This window comes from Labrus mixtus, chromosome 11 (assembly GCF_963584025.1).
Source record: "Labrus mixtus chromosome 11, fLabMix1.1, whole genome shotgun sequence".
Taxonomy (NCBI): domain Eukaryota; kingdom Metazoa; phylum Chordata; class Actinopteri; order Labriformes; family Labridae; genus Labrus; species Labrus mixtus.
In genome coordinates this window covers 19,652,124-19,671,990 of record NC_083622.1, presented here as the reverse complement: position 1 = coordinate 19,671,990, position 19,867 = coordinate 19,652,124, and the positions used below count along the sequence as shown (strand labels likewise).

The window sequence follows — 19,867 nt, the reverse complement described above, 5'->3', positions numbered from 1 at the left end:
CCAACTGTCAGGAAATAATGAGCTGCCAGGTGTGTTAGATGCATCAACAAAACAAAGTCCTTTTCTCAAAGTATGTTACTTCCACATTGTAACACTAATCCCTTTGCATTGAGCCTTAAACTTATTGATTCTTTCTCCCGCTCTCTGATAGGCCCATGCTCTAGAAGCAGACATGGAGACAGAGTTTGTGTTGACGGCGTGTGCGTGCAAAGCGGTAATCTGCTGCAGGGTCACCCCGCTGCAAAAAGCTCAGGTGGTGGAGCTCATCAAGAAGCACAAGAAGGCCGTCACCCTGGCCATCGGAGATGGAGCTAACGATGTTAGCATGATAAAAAGTGAGTCGTGCAGGCAAGCCTGTACATGGCGGATGGTGCCGGAGAGAAGGAGGAAGTGTAACTGGATCATGGTTAAGTAGGAGAGGATAACAGTGGTTTTAGTAATGTTGGTTCCTGTGTCCACTAACCAGAATTAGATTTTCAGCAGAAGTGTAGTGGTGGAAGTTGTTATTATATACATGGTGTTATTGGTAGTGATGAAAGCTGTGTGGAAATGTGTTTTTGCAGAAAAGAGATGTCTTAATATAGTAGGGAACTGGTTTCCTCTATTTGTACTCCACTGGCCACTCAGTTAACCTCATCATGCTGTGCAGAGACATCTTGTTCTTCTGGTGGAAGTTCCAAAGTTTAAGAACAAAAAAGCTGTGACTGGCTATACAATACAGGTTTTGGGAAATACACCAACATGCTTACTTACCAAGAACTGTAGGAAGATAGATGTTGTTCATATCTGTAAGGTAATCAACAAACAGCTAGCTTAGTTTAGTCTAAGGCTAAACTAAGCTAGCTGTTTGTTGTTTACTGTATCTAACTATCTGTTGAATATCTAGCTTAGTTTAGTCTAAGGCTAAACTAAGCTAGCTGTTTGTTGATTAATCTAATTATCTTTTAAAAATCTAGCTTAGTTTAGCCTTAAACTAAACTAAGCTAGATTTTTAGACACTTTCTGTAGGAACCATCTCACAATATGGTGCTATTCCTTCTACATGAGTTTAAAATGCTTTCTCCATTGTACAGAGACAATTTCAGGAGTCAGTTTCCATTACTGACTTTTTGCCTCTCTTCTGTCCTCTCTTTAAACCTCTTCCAGGTGCTCATATAGGAGTTGGTATCTCAGGTCAGGAGGGGATCCAGGCTGTGCTGGCCAGTGACTACTCTTTCTCCCAGTTTCGCTTCCTACAGCGCCTCCTGCTGGTACATGGACGCTGGTCCTACCTGCGTATGTGCCGTTTCCTCTGCTACTTCTTCTACAAGAACTTTGCCTTCACCATGGTGCACTTCTGGTTTGGCTTCTTCTGTGGCTTTTCTGCACAGGTCAGACAGTAGAGCTCACAAGGACCTTTTTGCATTACCAGTCAGGAGTTGGGAAAAAGTGTAATCATGATTTTCACATTGTCTGTGTTTTTTCTTTTAGACAGTGTATGATCAATACTTCATCACCCTCTACAACATTGTCTACACCTCCCTCCCTGTGCTGGCCATGGGGATATTTGACCAGGTCTGTTTAGTTTATAACTATGTATAGCGCTCACATTGAATGCTTTGTTCTCTCAATACATTTGATTAACCTCTTGAATTTTGCAAAAACTTGTGTTATTTATGATAATTTAAAACAACTGATGATGGCTTAGCTGTCCATCTGCATCATTATAATGATTTGCAAGTAACTACCTACAGACCAATGGCTTTGGCACCAGTCTTAGCTGTACTTTATGCTAATCACCATCGGTAGCATGCTCACATGCTAACTAAAAAAGAAAGGAATATTCCTGCCCAACATCAACTTTTGGCAGTGTTTTTGCCATAAAATTAGCTTTCTGTTAACATTAGCATAATTATCATTCAGCAACATGGGGTCTCCGCACAGCCACACACAGTTAACTAAGCAGCGGCTCCTAGCTAGGTACCCTGGAAATGAAAAGTACAGAGGATTGGTATTATCCTGAGAAAGAATTTATCAGAGATATTCTCTGAATGCAAGGTTTAATGTTTATTAAAATGCTATTTTTTGTTGTGACTTAAATAAAACAAAACATGTTTTGGGATATTTTATAGCTTTTATTACTTTGTCTTTCTTTTTTATTTAGAAATTTAATGTGTTTGCTTTTAAATTTTACTATTTTTAGAAGAAAAAATTTTGGGGGGAATTTTTGTTTTAGACTTTATCAATTATCTAAGGCCTAAGCTTTCAAAATAAAATCTAAGATTACAGTTAAATAGCTAAGCAACAAAAAGCAACAACAAATAAAATATATAACACACATCAATTAGTAGACAACAGACATTTTTGTGTAACTTTGTAAATTCTGGGTGACTATTACCCTAGATGACTATAAGGAAAATGTGTTATTTCTTTAGTTAAGAACACAATATAATTGTGTGTTTTTATTAGAGTAGTTGCAGCTCCTCACTTTCTTTCTTGCTGCAGGATGTTCCTGACCAGAGGAGTCTGGAGTATCCAAAGCTGTATGAGCCTGGTCAGCTTAACCTCCTCTTCAACAAGAGAGAGTTCTTCATATGCATCGCCCAGGGCATCTACACATCAGTGGTACTGTTTTTTGTTCCCTGTGCTGTTCTGTCTGATGCCACTCAGAGTACTGGAGTTCCCCTTGCTGACTACCAGACGTTTGCAGTTACAACGGCAACAGCTCTGGTCATTGTGGTCAGTGTACAGGTGAGTGATGGCCGAATTGTGTTTGCTATGCTCACTGCTAGGATCCTTTAGAATTAATTGATTCCTGTGTCAACATCATGTATTAACTGTGCACCTCTGCTGTTTTTTTGCACGTGTGTCTGTGTGTGATCGTGAAGATCGCTCTTGACACAGGCTTCTGGACGGTTATTAACCACGTGTTTGTGTGGGGCTCTCTGGGCTGCTACTTCGCCATCATGATCGCTCTGCACAGTCAGACCCTCTTCAGGATCTTTCCCAACCAGTTCCACTTTGTAGGTCGGTCGCCTGCCTTCTCTGTGTTTGTCTTGCCACACACACACAGACGCACACACACAGACAGACACACACACTCTCTCAAGCTATACTGATGTTGCAATTTTGTAGCTGACATTTCAGGGTAGAAGAAAATCTGAAAAATACCTATTTTGTAGCACTACACGTGCTACAAGATTAGACGACAACTTCATCTGAAGAAATGAATGTTGTTGGAGATTGCTGAAAGATTACAAATGACATAAGAGTCAAAACAGTAATACGTTTAAACTGTAAAAGGGGGAAACACTGACAGAAGTGCCCAAAAGAATAACAAAGAAAGTAATAAAATAAGTGAAATAATACAGGTCATGGTTTTGATGAAAAGTTATATTATTTTCTTTGTTTCAAAAGCATAAGAAGAGTGATATTGCATATGGTATTGATAATGTGTTAAAAAATAAAAAAGTAATGTCATTTAATTAAAAAAAACATTAATTACTTCCTTACCATTAAAGTAGGCATAATAAAAATATATTAAGGTTCAATCAAGGATATTTATGTTTGATACCCATGAAAAGGCCAGCGTAAAAACATGACATGACTGCTCTCCAGTAAAAAATGTGTATGCCATAAATTAAATGTTGCCAATAATTGCTCATAAACATGTTTAGACACATTTGTCAACAAGTGGCTTGCACATTCTCTTAAGTCAGGAAACTGGTTAGCTTTTTTCTTATTGTCGTCCCCAGCTTTCAAAAGTCTGTGTTCCCTGAAATACTACAGGTTCCTCAAACACATTTGCTCACGTTATGTATGTGTCATGTATGTTTGTGTTGACAGGTAGTGCCCAGAGCACGTTATTGCAACCGGTCGTGTGGTTAACTATTGCACTGGCAACAGCAATATGCATAGTTCCAGTATTGGCATTCCGCTTTCTCAAGGTGGACCTCAAACCTCAGCTTTCAGACACGGTGAGAAAAGTCACACAAACACAATGTTTGTTAGACGTATGTGTCCATCTCCTTCATTGCAACATGTGTCAGTGTTGTTTCTTCTTGACACAAAACAGAAACCTAAGTCTTAGGAAGTGTATTTGTCAAAAATATGCAAACACACTTATTTTAAGGCACATTCACATGACAAGTCAGGATAAACATCTTATTTCAAGATGGCATTATATTGATTTGAAAAATTTAATATATTACAGATTTGCTTATAAAATGTTAAAATATCTACCGATGCAGCAAGCACAAGTTACTTTTTAAGTGTCTTGAAAGTAGATATACCAACAAATTTTTAATTGAAAGAACATCTGACAGCTTATTTTACTTATTACAAGCAATTCAGGCCATAATTTTTGTTCTTTACATCTTCAAATAGATGTTAATCTGAACATGTCTGTTGAATGCGACAATAATAAGTGTAGTAAGATTTTTTTGACTAGAAGTCAGACAAGTACACTTGCAGAGATTTTCGTTTTTTGCTGTGCGTGTCAGACTGAAAGTCCCAGTTAATGATTAACTGCATGGATACACACTGGTCATTTGAGTGTGTGAGGGTGGGCTCATGCTTAATGTAACTGGTCTGAAGCCCTTCAAATGCTCCGCAAATATTGATTTTATGAGTGTTCCCAAATGACCAAGGTTGCTTTTAGTAAATGGGTGTAAGCTCAGTGAGTGGCCATAGTAGTCAGTTTGTCACAAGCTAGCTGCATCCAACCAAAGCTGCAGCCAGAGTGACGTATTTGGTACTATCTGGGTTCAATTTTGAGCAAAACAGAAAATGAAACAATTTAGCTACATTGAAGCATCCACATGTAGGACAGCTCAATTGCTTAGCTCAACACAAACACTTAAGGATTGAAATAATAAAAAAAAGTTACTTCTTTCAGTTTGTTTGCAGTTGTTCTACTATCTCTGTTACCACTGTTACTGGATTATGCTGAGGAAAAGTTGAAACACCAGTAGCTAAACAGTAAAACAGAAAGTAAAATAATCCAAAAGGATTGAAGCTCATTAGTTTAGTTTAGCATTAGGCTAATTAGCTAATTATGGAACAGCTGAAATGAAGAAATAAAAACATTATTCGAGAAGAATAACGTATTTAACTGTTATAGAATTGTGAATCCAAGATTAAAATGAAATAATATCAGATGTAAAGTCTGTTGTCTACTTATTGATGTGTGTTATATATTTTATTTGTTGTTGCTTTTTGTTGCTTAGCTAGTTAACTGTATTCTTAGATTTTATTTTGAAAGCTTAGGCCTTGGATAATTGATAAAGTCTGGCAGGACTAGATATGTTTTATTTATTCATCCTGAAGCCTTTTCCAACATGGACTAGTTAAATAATTTTGGAATGTTCAAGATAAATAAAAAATTTTAAATCAATATTTTAACCAAGCTACTGAGCCAGTTATGATGAGAGCAGACACTGTTACCTATACCATAAGTGTTAACCTACATATTACCAAAAATAAACTCACCATTAAAGCTGGAGCAGTAATTTGTCAGACAGTATCAAAGTACATTTAATGGAACAGTTCGCCAGATTGTTGGAAAAAATTCTCTGGAAGGCTTCAACAATCAGCCGAGTACAACATGTTCAGGAAGAGATCAGCGAAGAGATTGATTAATTCCCAAAGGTGGTGCCAAAATCAACACAACCCAAAAGTTCCTCACAGGAGCTTTATTATGATTAGCTTTCGATCGACAACACTTAAAGAGGGTTAAGTGCTTTACTGCTTGTCAAGTTGCAATAACCTCCTTGAGACTGGACCCAAATATATCAACCTCCATAAGTGTGTGACCCTGTGCTTAAATGAGAGGCACATTGTCGTGCTCTTTTCCTGTCAAGTTTAAAGGGTGGTCTTAACCATTTACCATTGTCTTTTGTTTTGTCAAGTAAAACTATCTGCTCAGTTCATTTCCAAGCTCCCTTAAAAATATCAACAACATGTAACTGATTCTTTCTCCCTCTCCCTGTTCACCTTCACCAGGTACGCTACACTCAGCTGGTGCATCAGAAGAAGAGAAAGCCTGTGGGTCGTGGCGTGGGAGGAACTTGGCGTGGGGTGGGCAGTGTGTCAGAGGGCCGTCTGGGCGCTCGTGGTGGTTCAAGGAGGTCAGGTTATGCTTTTGCCCACCAGGAAGGATTTGGAGAGCTGATCACCTCGGGGAAGAACATGAGGCTCTCGTCTCTGGCCCTAGCTAACTTTGCATCCAGACACAGCTCTAACTGGATCGACACGCTCCGCAGGAAGAAACATAATCACACTCACACTCCGAACGCCTCCGGTGAGTGCAGCCCGGCTCCTAGTAGTATCTCGGGGTCAGTTCCGCCGCTCTCAAACTCTTCCTCTGTGCTGGGAGGCTCTCAAGACACACCCATGGAGGAGGAAAAGGGCCCAGCACCAGGCCAAAATACACAAACTGGTCTCCGTCCATCCACACAAACCACAGCAGCTTTAGCGTCTGACACAGAAGCAGCTGCACCTCAGGGCTCCTGTGCTGGCGTCCTCACCCCAACAGCAGTGAGGTCCCATGGTGGAGACTCACTTGGAGGCTGGACAATTACTCTGGGGACTGTGCAGGTGAATTGTTTTACAATATATACACGCATGTATACTATTAACACATTTAAAATACATAAACTAACAGTTCCACTTACAGTTGAGTCTTCCTGTCTCCAACAGGAAGCTCTGTTTAGCTGGAAGGCTCGTGCCACTGCATCCAACAGCCCAGGTCCTGCCTCTGATTCCAAGGAAAACAGCCAGATTGAGTGAAATATTCAACATAAATACAGGATGCGTCATGGGCTCACCTGAAGCAAGACTAAGAGCTCGCAGACTGTTCATTCAAAATCTACCGTCACTGTGCTCTTTTCTCTCTTCCAAACTGAAACTTCTATAATCAATCGTTTAAAATCCAATTCATCAAAAAGAAGCGGTACATGGATCTTAGACTTGGATTTAATGGTGATGTACAGTATATGTTTGAAAAAACATATGATAAGGGTTGTCATTAATATGATTTGCAACGCATAACTGAGGAAAAGCAGCAAGTTATACAAATGTCAAGGTTACTTCTTATGATCTAAAAGATTGTTTCAACCTGTCATTTCAAGTTGTGCCTCCTCTGTCAAAATGAATGGATGAACAAGCAGAATCGTGAGACTTTTAACCAGTGAAGTGCAGGCAGCATTATCTGTAAAAGTTTTTGTTTCTATCCTAGAGCCTCTGTGTTATAGTTCTCAGTGAGAACGTTACTTCAAGTTACAAAACACTGCAAGACTGTCGCAAGACTTTGTCCATTTTCTCTTATTGATTTGTTTTCTTACTTGTTATACCTCAACTTCAGCTGTTTTCTTTTCTATTTTGCATCATATTGATGTGATTTATATTGGCCTAATTGAGTTGCACCTTATTGTAAGCTCTTAGTGCTTTCCTTCTTTTTGGTCTGACCAAGGGCCAGAATATCTAAGATGTAACTTCTCATGCCATCACAGAATTAAAAACTGAATGAAAAGACAAAACTGCCACTGGCTTAGACCTGGGCAACACGCAATGAAACTCTGTGATAATAAAAAAAAAAATGAGGAGAAATGAACTTACAAACTCTGAGTCATACAGTACATGTCATTTTGTGTGAAAAATGTTCTTATTCATATTGTACACACACCAGACATTCAGTTAAGTACTTTACATTTTGTATTTGTCCATGTATGAAGGTTGAAGGTGTTTGGGGATATTCATGCCTTAACAATGCAAATGTTGCTCTTTCTTGTTAATGATGCATCACTCAAGATCTGCATCTTGCCTGTGTTGACTATGCTATTGTCAACAATGACCCCCCCTGCCAGAATGAGGTGGGAGAACATGTTTGTTTACCCAGAGGACTGATGTTGCCACAGTATTTAACAAAGTAGAGGATAGACTAAAAAAAACACTGCAAAATGCTGATTGATGAACAAGGCTTGGAAAAATGTTTTGTATCAAATTTGACCTAATTCGTTGTCAAAGCTTAGGTAAGCTCTTCTAGTGGAATACAGAGCAGCTGAGCCTTGATCAGAAAATGTGTGTTCTAATGAATACACTGAGGAACAGAACAAACTTTAAAAAAAGGAAGCTTGCTATTATTATTTACGATGCAAATTTAAGTACGAAAACAGAAATATGGAAGTCATTTTTTGGGGGGCAGAAGTAACTTTTAGATCTGGTTTATTTATCTAACTTTGTTTTGTCTTTGGTGTAAATGAGTTACTTTAAGTTTCGTCTGAGGGATAATATACAAATGCAACCATTATAAACGACTTCACACTGTCACACCATTTAAAAGTTAAACACACATCCATGCACTTTAGTTTGAAGTCAAGGAAAATCTTTATGTAGGTCTAAACGTTTAGAAAAAACTTTTTTCAAGTACATGACATGTAAAAATAAAATAATTGAAATGTACTTCCTGAATATGACATTCAAAAATAACTGTTATATAAAAAAAAAACAGGTCCATGTTCGACTATCATGGGGGGTTAATGACGCTGAGGAGGATTTCCTCTGTTTAACGTGTTGAACAAGGGGAAGAGAGCTGGGATTTCACAATAACGGGTCTTACGGTCAGCAACCAGAGGAAGCCAGTCTTGGCTAAAAACCTTGCCTGTCTGTCAATCTGTCAGTCCGTCTAGAGAAGAAGAACTCTGTTTTTCTATGCGTGAAAAATGTCAGATGGTAATAACAAAAATCTCCAAATGATGCTTATTTGCGCGAAAGTAATGACAGTGTGAGGACTCAGTGAAGGGAGATTCATGCGCCAAAATGCAGATTTTTCCCCTTTTGATGTTCGTTTTGTGTGCCGAACCAGTCCGCTGTATTTTTGAAGGAACCTGCCCAAGAAAAGGTAAGAGCCACGGAGAAGTTTGTCTGACACGTAAGCCTGTAACAGAAAATGACAAGGTATTAAGAACAAGTAGATTGACGTTTTAATCTGTGTGAAAAGTGAATGAACTCCATGACTTACTGTCAGTTTTTGGCATGAAACTGATCGATTTCACATTCACACACGAGGCTGGAGTCTGGGAGCTCCCCAACCTTGTAAACTCTAATTTCATTGACAACACATCAAGTCAGGATAAAGCACAAAAACTTGCATGCAAAACAAAACACATCAAATACACATATTCTGCCCTATGATGGCTGGGTTATTGTTGTCATTTATCACAAACAAAAGTTAAGATTCTTTTATCTTTTGACCGGACTATAAAACAAAATAAATCTCAGCAAATGTAACTAACTCAGCCTGCTTTGTTTGCAGTTTAAGCACAGAGCAAATCACAAGTTTGCCAAAGATAATACATCACATTTCACATCATATTGACAGAAAGAATTGATCACAGTATATTTTCCAATTAATACTTAATTTAGTATGATATTTTTATTTCAAAAGAAAAAAACAATGTCTGAAAGTATCTCTTTTTTTGTATTTGTATAGGTTACTTTAATTCTAGAAAAGCTGTTGAGTTAAGCTTTGTTAAAGCTCAGAAATGTTTTTATATTATGTCTGCAAACATATTTAACACTTGAAGTTTTTACTATGATAAAGTCTGAAAGTGAATCAGAATAATTATGATTAATGCCTTCTGCGACACTCAATGTTAGCTCACATTCCAAAAAAGTTAAACGTATAAACAATAATATAAGGTATAGTTCTTGGATTTAGGGTAAATAAGCGTGTTTACAAAGGGGTTTAAAAGCAATTTGAAATACTGCTGTGTTTTGGTATGTGGGGAATAGTTCCGTTTGGATGTAGCTTTGGAGAAAGACTGCTGAAACATACAAAGATGTTCGTCTGAAGGAGATCTATGAGGTAAGCTGGAGAAAGGTTATAAAGATCTCTAAATATGAATTGTAGGTTATATTCCTTGCTGTAAATTTCTGGTGAGTTGAAGTTCAGAAATACATTTGTTGTGAATATATATATATATATATATTATATTTTATATTTTATCCATCGTCATTTTTTAAATGTTGATTGTTGTACAGTGTCCTTGTGTTTTCAGAAAGGTGCTTATAAATAAAATGTATTATTATTATTATTATTATTATTAAGATTGCCTTGTAGTTGTCAGTGGTGAGTGCACTAGATGTTAGCTGGCTTTGAAGATACAGAAAGCTTTTTATCATCATTGAAAGTTTGTAACACACAATTTGGAGATTTTACCAAGAGAAAATAGGTAAAAAGTAAACAGGAGTGACCCAAACACTGAACCTTGAGGCACTCTGTGCATGGGAACAGAGCGTTCTGACAGGTTGCACTGATTGGGTCCTTCCTAGTATTAAGTTTTTGTTATTTTTATTTTTTCCCTTATTTTCGTCACATATCCAGAAATTCAGACTTTTTAATTCAGGCTTTGGCCTATTGATGCTTTTACATGTAACTACTGTTGTTTTTTTAATTTTTGGACATGCTGCCATCTCTTCATCATCCAATCAGATTCTACGTTAAATGTGTCTTTGTCCTTGGTTTTGTTTATTGTACTTGGCACAGTCAGAGGGAGTTTTTAAACATTGACACGTCAGAGAGAAAGCGTGTTCGGACTCAAAAAAGGCATTGGACTTTTGACATTAAGCCAGTCAAGACCACACACAAAAAGAGCTACAGCATATATATTTGAAGGTGTGAGTTCTGAGCAAACTTCAGAATACAAAAAATCATATTCATTAAGAAATGTCAGAAATGTTAATCAGTGAGAGATGACCGAAAGTGGGAAATGATTTAGGACAGAGAAAGAAACTGAAAAGAAAAGAGACATATTAAAAGAGGAAGTTGAAAAGGAGTTGGTAATTCTTGTTATGCAACGTTGAGTCCAATGTGTGCTCTGCATAGTCAACTGCAACCAAATCTCAGAGCCAAAGAACTTGTGAGCAAAACAATTGATCTAAAATACAGGTAACTTTTGATAAAGGTTAAACTGTGTTTCTGTTGTTTGTTTTCCTGTGCAGAGCCTCCACCTGGTGTGCTGGTTTTGTCCCCAGGCAGTAAGCTGGTTCTAACCTGCAGTGGTCATGTGAAGGTGGACGGCGTAAAGGTCAGCATGTCCAGAAACAGCTCAAACGTCATCAGAAGAACAAATTCTTCAGATGAAAACCCAATCACTGTAAACATATCAAATGACACTGGAGTTGTGATGAAAAGTGAGAAGCAGACAACAAAGAATGCTGTAAATGAAGGGAACCCCACTGAGGCAGAAGAAAACAAAGTCATCACACATGCCAACACAGGATACACAGTTTCTCCCACCACTCACAATGTCCAGAAAAGCAGAGTGAGCTGGCTCCTAAAGAGTGAATTGAACTTGGATGCTGAAGAGGTGGAAGGCAGGGGGGGGTTTGAGGAAGAGGAGGACGAGGAAGGGAGCAGGGTGACAAGGGGCATTAAACGAATGCATCATTGGAAGTGGAACGGGAAGACAGTGGGGAAAGGACACAGAGACTGGAGAGAAGTGACATTGGATGGGAGAGGGGAGACGCTGTCTCTGTCCTCAGCAAAAGTGACAGACTCCGGAAAGTATGCTTGTTATTACAAAAGCACACAGATGTTCTCCTTAAGAGTTACCGTCGCAGGTGAGTAAAAACAAAGGAGCAGTGACAGATGTGTCTGAATGTGATAAGTGTACTTAACTACTCTACTTGACAATACTGTCGGTATTCTGTTTTTTTTTTATTCATAAAGGATACAGTGACAAACATTAAAGGATGAGTAATGCCATACATTCTGAATGTAAAGATTTAGCTTTATAAATGATTATTCCTATGAGCTTGTGTATTTGTATTTCTTCAGAATACCCTTAGTAAAGCCGATAAAAAGCCAGTCAGGATGAAGATCAATGAGGGACTTTCAAGAAGGCCTTAATATTTTATAATTGAATCCCGTCAATGAAAAATATAGCGGTTTTATAGTACAGCATAGGATGATGATATTGTTTAACCTGCTTGGTTTTCAGCTTTTTCTCTATTTCACATAATTGCTGACTGAGTAATATATTTGAAAATGTCATGCATGTCACCTTTATAATGATTTAAAGTAAAAGAAAAAAATACTGATTGACTGAATCTATAAATTATGATTGCATAATTGTGTCAGCATACATTTGTTTTTTATATGTGTTAGATCCTCCAGAGACTCCCAGCCTGTCCTGCTACAAAAGGTCACCCAGCAGTAAGATTCGCTGTGAGTGGACTCCTCAGAAGGTCATCACTGTAACACCTGACTGCTATCTGTTTCTAAGTAAAAAGTAAGGAGAGACTGTACTGTAACTCCCCAATGATTCATTTATACGTGGTTTACATATTTAAATAAAGAAAAGAAAGATAGACTATATCTTCAAGCTTTATTTTTTATTTTTTACCTTGTTAACATCCATCAGCCAGTACAACTGGAGGGTTGAAACCTTCAATCTGCAGCATTAGCAGCATTCAGCACTGATGTAAACAAACCTTTTTTCAACATTACAGACTACGATCTAGATGTTGATTCTTTTTAGTCTCTGTATAATCTGCCTTGTCAACCACATTAAGTGAATGAGTGTGTCCCAAGAGCCCTTTGAGCCCCTTTCACATAGCATGTACAAAAATGCTTTTCAAGGGGCGCTGGTGGTGCAGTGGTTAGTGCGCGCGTCCCATGTATGGAGGCTGTAGTCCTCAATGCAGGCAGCCTGGGTTCAAATCCAGCCTGTGGCTCCCCTCCTGCATGTCAATCCCTGATTTCCACCTCTATCCACTGTCCTATCGCTCCATTAAAGGCACAAAAGCCCAAAAATAAATCTTAAAAAAAAAACACTTTTCAATGAGTTTGTCCCAAAAGAACGCGAAGCCATTTGTTGATTTTTTGTTGTAGTAAAACTATATCATGTTAACTAGAAAAGGTTCATGTGTGATCAAGGCTGACAAGGCTTGAAACATTGAAAATGGTAGTATGAAAGTATAGAGAGAACTATATTGTCCCAAAAAGGTGGAAGTATAATGTAAACTCATTGAGTGAAATATTCTGATTTTACATATATTTAATTAGATAACCAACAGTGGAAACATTAAAAGGTATAAAGGGAGTCAGGACTCTCAGAATAATAATTTCATGTTAAGTGATTTTTTACATGGATGGGTAAACAGTGTTAACACTACAGCTAAATAAGGTAAGAGTTGTTATTGGACTGTTTTCTCTGCATCCAACCCACATCTGTGTGTGTGACAGTTTACTTTCTCTTTCTTTCAGATTAGGCAGAAATTCAGAGCCTTTTCATCGTTTACAGTGCTCGTACTCACTTCGACTCTCGCGCTGTTGGTGCGCTCTGGACTTCAACGAGGACCAGCCGAGAACCCTTCATAGGGCCTACCTGTGTGTTACAAGCATTGCAGGCAACGCCACCAGCAGCCTCCAGCACTTCAGACCTCTGAGCATCTGTATGTGGGAGTGTCAGAGGGGTTGTCCACCTTGCATGTGTGTTTGGCCACATGTAAAAAAAATAAATAAAAAACTATAAGATGTACTGACTTTATATTCATTCCTTTATTTCAGTGAAGCCTGACCCTCCATCGCATGTGTCGGTACGACAGGAAGTGGGAAAGGAGAGAGGGTTGAAGGTCACATGGAGTTTCCCGAGGTCCTGGAAGTCTCAAGACAACTTTTATGAACTCATCTATGAGATCAAATACAGACCTCGCCAGTCTTCATTTCAGAATGAGCAGGTGTGTGAAAAAATGTGCATGCTTCTAGTATTCTTGTTTACTTCAACCAGTTCAGTACATCCATCCACTTTTGCTTTTAGGGAAAACACTTGCTGTTTCTGGTGACAGCAGTGTGATGTGTTACTGGGTTGAATGTTTCTGTACAGGTACATGTAATTAAAGAAGATCGTTTCTACACCATCACTGATGCAATGCCTGGTGTTGAGTACCTGATACAGCTCCGAACTACCGAGGAATTTGATGGTCTGTGGAGTGACTGGAGTACACCTGTCAATGCCAGCAGTTGGACAGGTAAATGCATGTGCATACAAACATTTTAAAATGGACCAAATCAGCATTTCATAATAGCTTCAAGTATGTATATCAAAGAAAATAGATATAAATTAAGAGGACTAGTACAGTTTAACAGTTTAACTTAATCTGCCCATTATGCATCAACCATGAACACCAACAAAAGTATAGTCAGGACACCTACAGGAGGCAGGTGTCCTGTTGCCTAGGTTCTAAAAGTAGCTGTGTATTAAGACGATCTCTCATTCATACATACAGAATTTTTCTACTCTCTGAATACCTTAATTTGTTGTTCAGAGAACACATCCAGTATACATCTCCAATAATTTATAATCAAAACGTTACTTAAGGAATGGATTTAACTCCTGATTGTCTAAGATAAATGAAAGTTGAAAATTAAAATTCAGCATTTTTCACCATTTTACCATTTGGATGTGCCTGGAAAACCTCCAAAAAGAGGCATCCAGACCTTTTCATTATCAGATGCCCAAAACCACCTCAACTGATTTCATTTGATGTGAAGGACCAGCAGCTCTACAGTTTCAAGCTGTTATTTGTTATGACCAATCCATGACTTCCACTACCATAACAGAAGACCACTCAGGTTCAGATCAGGGAGGCCGCTCCTCCCAATCACTCCCCTCCAGGTTTCTCTATCATTACCAATGTGGGCTTTGAAATCCCCCTGAAGAACTATAGAGTTCCTGGGCAGAACCCCTTACAGGACCCCATCCAGGAACTCCAAGAAGGCTCCAAACTGCTGTTTGGTGAATTAGCACAGACGTTCACTTGGGATAACCCCAACACTGGGGACTCAGCTGGGGGCTTGTGAGTTTCCCCACAAGAGCCCTCTCCAATTCCAGAAAAGAAGAGAGTCCAGCACCTCTTTTCAGGAGTTCGGTCCCCTGCTACCCAGTCTGTACAGCATCCGACCCTTGTGCCCGTCCCTGCAGTGGTTGGACTTAAAATAGGTTTTTCCATTTATTTGTCCTTGAAATCCTTGGTGGCCTTCCCAAGCCCCAAAGTGAAACACTGATCTATAAAGCACCGTCTAAACACACATTTTTTGATAAATGTTCAGTACCACTGAGTCAAAGTTTTGAATAATGTGTAATCGTTCTTTCTCCTTCAGCACCGTCAGTGCCACCTCTTACTAGTACAACGGTAAGAGTCCAACAGTTGTACTTCATACAGTATTACTCACTGCCCTCAATCCATTATCACACTTCATTCTTGTTTTACGTCTCCAACTTGCAGTTTCCACTGTACTCAGAAGGCTCTGGTGACGAAGAAGAGATGATATATGGTGAGAAAGCAAGAAGACAGTCAAATATTTCAGTTAAATTGGTGTGTATTTGTGTTGAAAGAGAACAGGGGGGAAACACAGGAGAGCTTACTCTTGAATTTTGTTAGTGCTAAAAATCCCCTCTGGTCCTCTGGGTCTTAACAGGAAGCCATGTCACCCTAAAAACAGAGGCTTAACAACGAAACAAGTCACAGGAAACATGGCTCAACACACTTATTACACACACATTAAGTCACTCCCAAACTTGTACTTTCATGCATGATAGGTGGTTTTGGTTTCCTAAAGTTTCCCCATCTCTTTTTCCAGTTATTGAGCCTGTGTTCACTGGATCAGAACTGTCCAGTTCCATCTTGTGGATCTCTGGTTCATTTGTTCTGGTGTCAATCGTTTTGGCTGCCTACATATTCAGGTAGTAAGATGTGTGTTTCGTGTTGTTCTTCTTGTTTCCTGCTGTACAAAAATAGATGAATACATTTTGTTGTTGCTTTGCCAGGGAATTTGGAATTTGGGGAGGTGTGGGGGATTTAATTTTTTTAAAGCATGTGCAAATCAATGTTTATGCAACAGGTACTAACAAGTTAATAACACAGAAAATTGAGATCACTTATCCTGTGAAAATGATTTGCACGTTGTTTACTAAATGTACATCAGAAGCATGATTCAGTATGGGGGGTGGGGGGTGCACCAGGAGAGGCCAGGAAGCATGCTAGTAATACAGAGGGAGAGAATAGGGTTAGAAATGAAATAATTAATAGTACAAATAAAAAAACAAAAAAATAAAGGGGGGGAGCATTAACAGTTATTTTGTAACATCATGGTGTACGTTGATGATATGTTATGTACTAATATTAGTAACAATTAATGTTAACTAATAATTAGTGTAATGAATTAATAAAAATGATAATGACAACGATAACTATAGAATCATTTTACGATTACTATTACAATGCTTTTTTCAACAGTGTCAACATGTTTTCATCATCATGACATACTTTGCAGGAGTGTAGGTTGACTGTAGCAGTGAATTAAATAGGCAAATAAGCCATATGACAATACACAGTCCAGTGTATTTCATATGTTAGGCCAGGCACTGACTGAGAGTTAAGAGTCAAAAAGATACAAGAAGTCCTTAGCCAGAGGTTTAGATCACAACTTACATGAATATTAAAGTGGTAGCTCACTTTGAGTGTTGCTCGATTACAATATTGATGCAGCTCGTTTTGAATTTACAAGTCTTATTTTTTGTTTCAGATACAAGGACAGATTTGTGTCTAAACTGCAGAGCGTTGTTACAAAATGTGGTGACTCACCTCAGCCTCAGCACTCCGTCCAATCTGCTCCAGAAGTAAAGGCTCTGGTGACCTTTGCCCCTCCGGGTTACAAAGAACCCCAATCAAGTGAAATGGGTGAAGACGAAGACGAAGACGAAGATGATGAGGAAGAAGAGCAGGTGAAAGAGCGGATGGAAAGCCTGCACTTCAACAACACAAGTTACTTCTTTCTCCAGACGTAGTAATGATTAGACAGAAAGGACAACACTGCCGTGTTTTTAATTCATAACCAGTTGATCAGATGACTAAAAAGAATATCCACTTTTTTTTCTGCTGGAAGCAAACTCAAGACTATTTTATCTCCTGTCTATCTCTCTGTACCTTATGCTATATATACGTTTTTGTTGTTGTGAAGTAACTTGTCTTTTAGTAAATATATTATGTCTGTGCCAGTGAGAAGTGTATTGATACTGTAGGCTAGATGTAGGCCAAATTATAGGTCTACATCTAAATACCACCTCATGTTCTGTTTGTATATACTGTAACTTTGTAAATTTTTATCAAATATGTCAGTCACACCCTGCTGTTTACTTATTCGTTTAAGGTCCGAAAATAATTTTGCTGTTACAATCACTGACATCATTGACTGTGTATCTGTTTTCCTTCCTTTGAGACTGATCAAAATGGATCCATTGTCCTGATTATTTGTGGATGTGAGAAAGGCTGAGATTTTGTAAAGTTGTTTGGTTCAGATCAGCAGAAGCTTATAGTCAGACTTAGACATACTCAGGACACACACCTCAACAGGTTTATACCTGAAAGCAAGCAGTCATAAATAAGTCAAGTTGAAAAAGTAGTGTGAGTAATCATCATGTTTGTTAGTGTGATCTGAAGGCAAAAAACAAGACTGTTTATTTCAATGAATAACAATTAAGATAATAAGAAATATGATGAAACTGGGTTTGGGAAAAATGTATTTTATGTGCAATTTGAGTTTATTATTATTTATAAGTTGTTAGTTTGACCCATGTCCAATCTGTTAACATAGAGGAGGGGATGTTTATGACCTAGGGGCTATTGCAGCCATGCAAGCATATTTTTTCTTCACTCCCAGGCAGCTGCTACTGCACTGTCCATTTTACTAGTCTACGGATCACCATGTATAATAATCTATCATCTAATACAGTAAAAGGCAGTTCATTATCTGAGAGGTAGATTGATGGTTGTGTGAAACAAGTACGAATGTTTGTGTGAAAGAAGTACAGTGGTAATTAAAACAATATCATTGATAGTTATTTGCGTGGTGTGAGGACTCATGGTGTGTGAGGAGATTCATGCGCCCAAATTCAGATTTTCTCCCTTTGATGTTTGTTATGCCAAACCAGTACAGTAATAGAAGCAATAGAGCCCCAACCATAAACAAAACAAAAGTCTAAACAATAAAACATACATTCAACAAAAGAGCTAAATTAAAATCATTATTGTGATGTCATTTGTTGCATTTCTTGGTTTTTTAAAAAGGGTTTAAAACAGTATAAAATACTGATTAGTAGTACAGCACTGCTGGAAGCGAGAGAGAGACAGTATACATCTGAACAAAACAAAAAATGCAATTAATCATATTTTTAGTAGAAACTTCAAACAGGTTTACCAAAGAGGTATGTTTCAGGGACATGGGATTGATGTAAATCAAGAGGACAGTCAACATCTGAACTTTATCTGCTTAGCAATACCAGATCCATCCTGGACACAGACAATAGTAGTCATGACAACCTGTTTCCTAGAACATAGAGCTTCATACATACATTCATACACAATTCTCTTTCTACTTTCTGTGGCTTTCTCTTGGTCGCCGTGAAGAGAACGCATCCAGTATACTTGTTGAGTTTTAATGAAAACTTTTAAGATTTAAGTGCATTCTCACGTCCTGGTGATTTTAGCTAAATTAAATGTCCCACTAAAAGGAAATTTCAGCATTTTTCACAAATGTCAAACTATTTAAGTTTCCCTATGGTCTGCATAGATATGTGAAGCCAACCATATAACCCAAACTTCCTCACTCTGAGACCAGCCGGCAACCTATGCTTCATGTCATCAACTTTTCTATTTCCTCTTGTTTCCTATAAACTCTTCTGTATGTAGCTTGACTAAAGACATTGAATAATTTTCTCAAAAACCAGAACCAAAGTGGCCTGTCACTCAGGATATTTATAAACCTCTGGTTTCAATTCTTTTGTTTTATTTGTTCTGTCAGTCCCTGGTGGGCTTCCCAAACCCCCATATGGGAAGCACTGATCTATAACACGTTTGTTTTTCATTTTCACAATTTTGTAGCTATGTGTTCTGTGCTAAAAAAATGATTCTATTTTTCTCCTCAGCACCCTCAGTGTCACCTCTTACTACTACAACAGTCCAACATCACACCTGATTTTTGTAGTCTGTATCCTGGGATACATTTAGGCAGTAACGTAGTCAGAGAGTTGCGATTGGGCAAGCTGTTGGGGTTCTTTATAGCAGGGGCCTTTTTATTTATTGAAATCATAGACTGTTAATATGAATGTGATATTGAAATTCAATTATCCTGTCACGATTTGTCAGAAGGCCTAAAACACGACTCAGCTCCAGGTCTCAGTAGACTGAAAGTTAGGCTGAGACAGGATTTCCAGCATGGCGGCTGCTGCTGATGAGCCTTCAGAGACCTCCGTCAACCTTTAGGCAGCAGCACTCTGCTGAAAGTGAAGAAGAAGAAGATGAGGAAGAAGAGTGGGTGAATGACAGGAGGGAAACCCTGCTTCAACATAACTTACTTCTTGTAAGTTGATTTGATGATCAGGCGGAAAGGAGAGCTCTACAATCTTCTTTAATTCAAAATCAGTGTAACAGATGGCAAATGACTTTGACATTTTCTTCTGCTGGAAGCAAAATCAGAAAATGCTATGTTGTTTGTCTCTCTTATGCTGTAAATAGCCTACCTACATTAGCCTAGTATTTTAGCAAAACTCTTATATCTGTCCTAGTTTGAAGTGTAATGATACTGTAGGCCAAATTATATCCCTACACTTATCACCACGTTATCTTCTGTTTGTGGCCTATATAAGATTCAAGATTCAAGATTATTATTTGTCATATGCTCATACAGATGTGCAGTGAAATGTAAAGACTGTTGCAATAACACTCAAATTACTAATACACATATATACAGTAAAATACAATATAATGTAACATTTAAAAAAGAATTATTTGATATGATATGATAATATTGTAAACTTTTATTTGC

General features: G+C 38.2%; 2 protein-coding genes across 6 annotated transcripts in view; both read left to right on the top strand.

Annotated features, from left to right (window-relative positions):
• atp8b2 (ATPase phospholipid transporting 8B2) overlaps positions 1-7,588 on the top strand; it is a 29,608-nt gene extending 22,020 nt beyond the window's left edge. For 3 of the 4 annotated variants that reach the window (XM_061050653.1, XM_061050652.1, XM_061050651.1), the window contains 8 exons: positions 152-335; positions 1,147-1,370; positions 1,471-1,554; positions 2,485-2,730; positions 2,868-3,006; positions 3,826-3,956; positions 5,983-6,576; positions 6,679-7,588. In XM_061050653.1, coding sequence (XP_060906636.1) covers positions 152-335; positions 1,147-1,370; positions 1,471-1,554; positions 2,485-2,730; positions 2,868-3,006; positions 3,826-3,956; positions 5,983-6,576; positions 6,679-6,768 — 1,692 coding nt within the window. In that variant the 3' untranslated portion in view covers positions 6,769-7,588. Of the gene's footprint in view, positions 1-151; positions 336-1,146; positions 1,371-1,470; positions 1,555-2,484; positions 2,731-2,867; positions 3,007-3,825; positions 3,957-5,982; positions 6,577-6,678 lie in introns of those variants that run through there. The other variant, XR_009674896.1, reaches the window with a different exon arrangement.
• A 966-nt stretch (positions 7,589-8,554) lies between these two features.
• Positions 8,555-17,227, top strand: il6r (interleukin 6 receptor). Of its 2 annotated transcripts, XM_061050657.1 has the most exons (10): positions 8,557-8,878; positions 10,981-11,601; positions 12,149-12,272; positions 13,250-13,437; positions 13,553-13,722; positions 13,869-14,013; positions 15,146-15,177; positions 15,271-15,319; positions 15,626-15,728; positions 16,571-17,227. In XM_061050657.1, the coding sequence occupies exons 1-10, from the start codon at positions 8,797-8,799 to the stop codon at positions 16,830-16,832; spliced, it is 1,776 nt and encodes a 591-aa protein (XP_060906640.1). In that variant the 5' UTR covers positions 8,557-8,796; the 3' UTR covers positions 16,833-17,227. The 2 variants fall into 2 exon arrangements, with proteins under 2 accessions (XP_060906642.1, XP_060906640.1); XM_061050659.1 differs by lacking the exons at positions 15,626-15,728; positions 16,571-17,227 and adding an exon at positions 15,464-15,612 and having other exon boundaries at positions 8,555-8,878.
• The last annotated feature ends 2,640 nt before the right edge of the window (positions 17,228-19,867 follow it).

Coding starts and splice junctions, on each gene's coding strand:
- il6r (XM_061050657.1), top strand. CDS start 8,797: ATGCAGATTTTTCCCCTTTTGATGTTCGTTTTGTGTGCCGAACCAGTC. Junction 13,723..13,868: donor CTTCATTTCAGAATGAGCAG/GTGTGTGAAAAA, acceptor GTTTCTGTACAG/GTACATGTAATTAAAGAAGA. Junction 15,178..15,270: donor CACCTCTTACTAGTACAACG/GTAAGAGTCCAA, acceptor TCCAACTTGCAG/TTTCCACTGTACTCAGAAGG.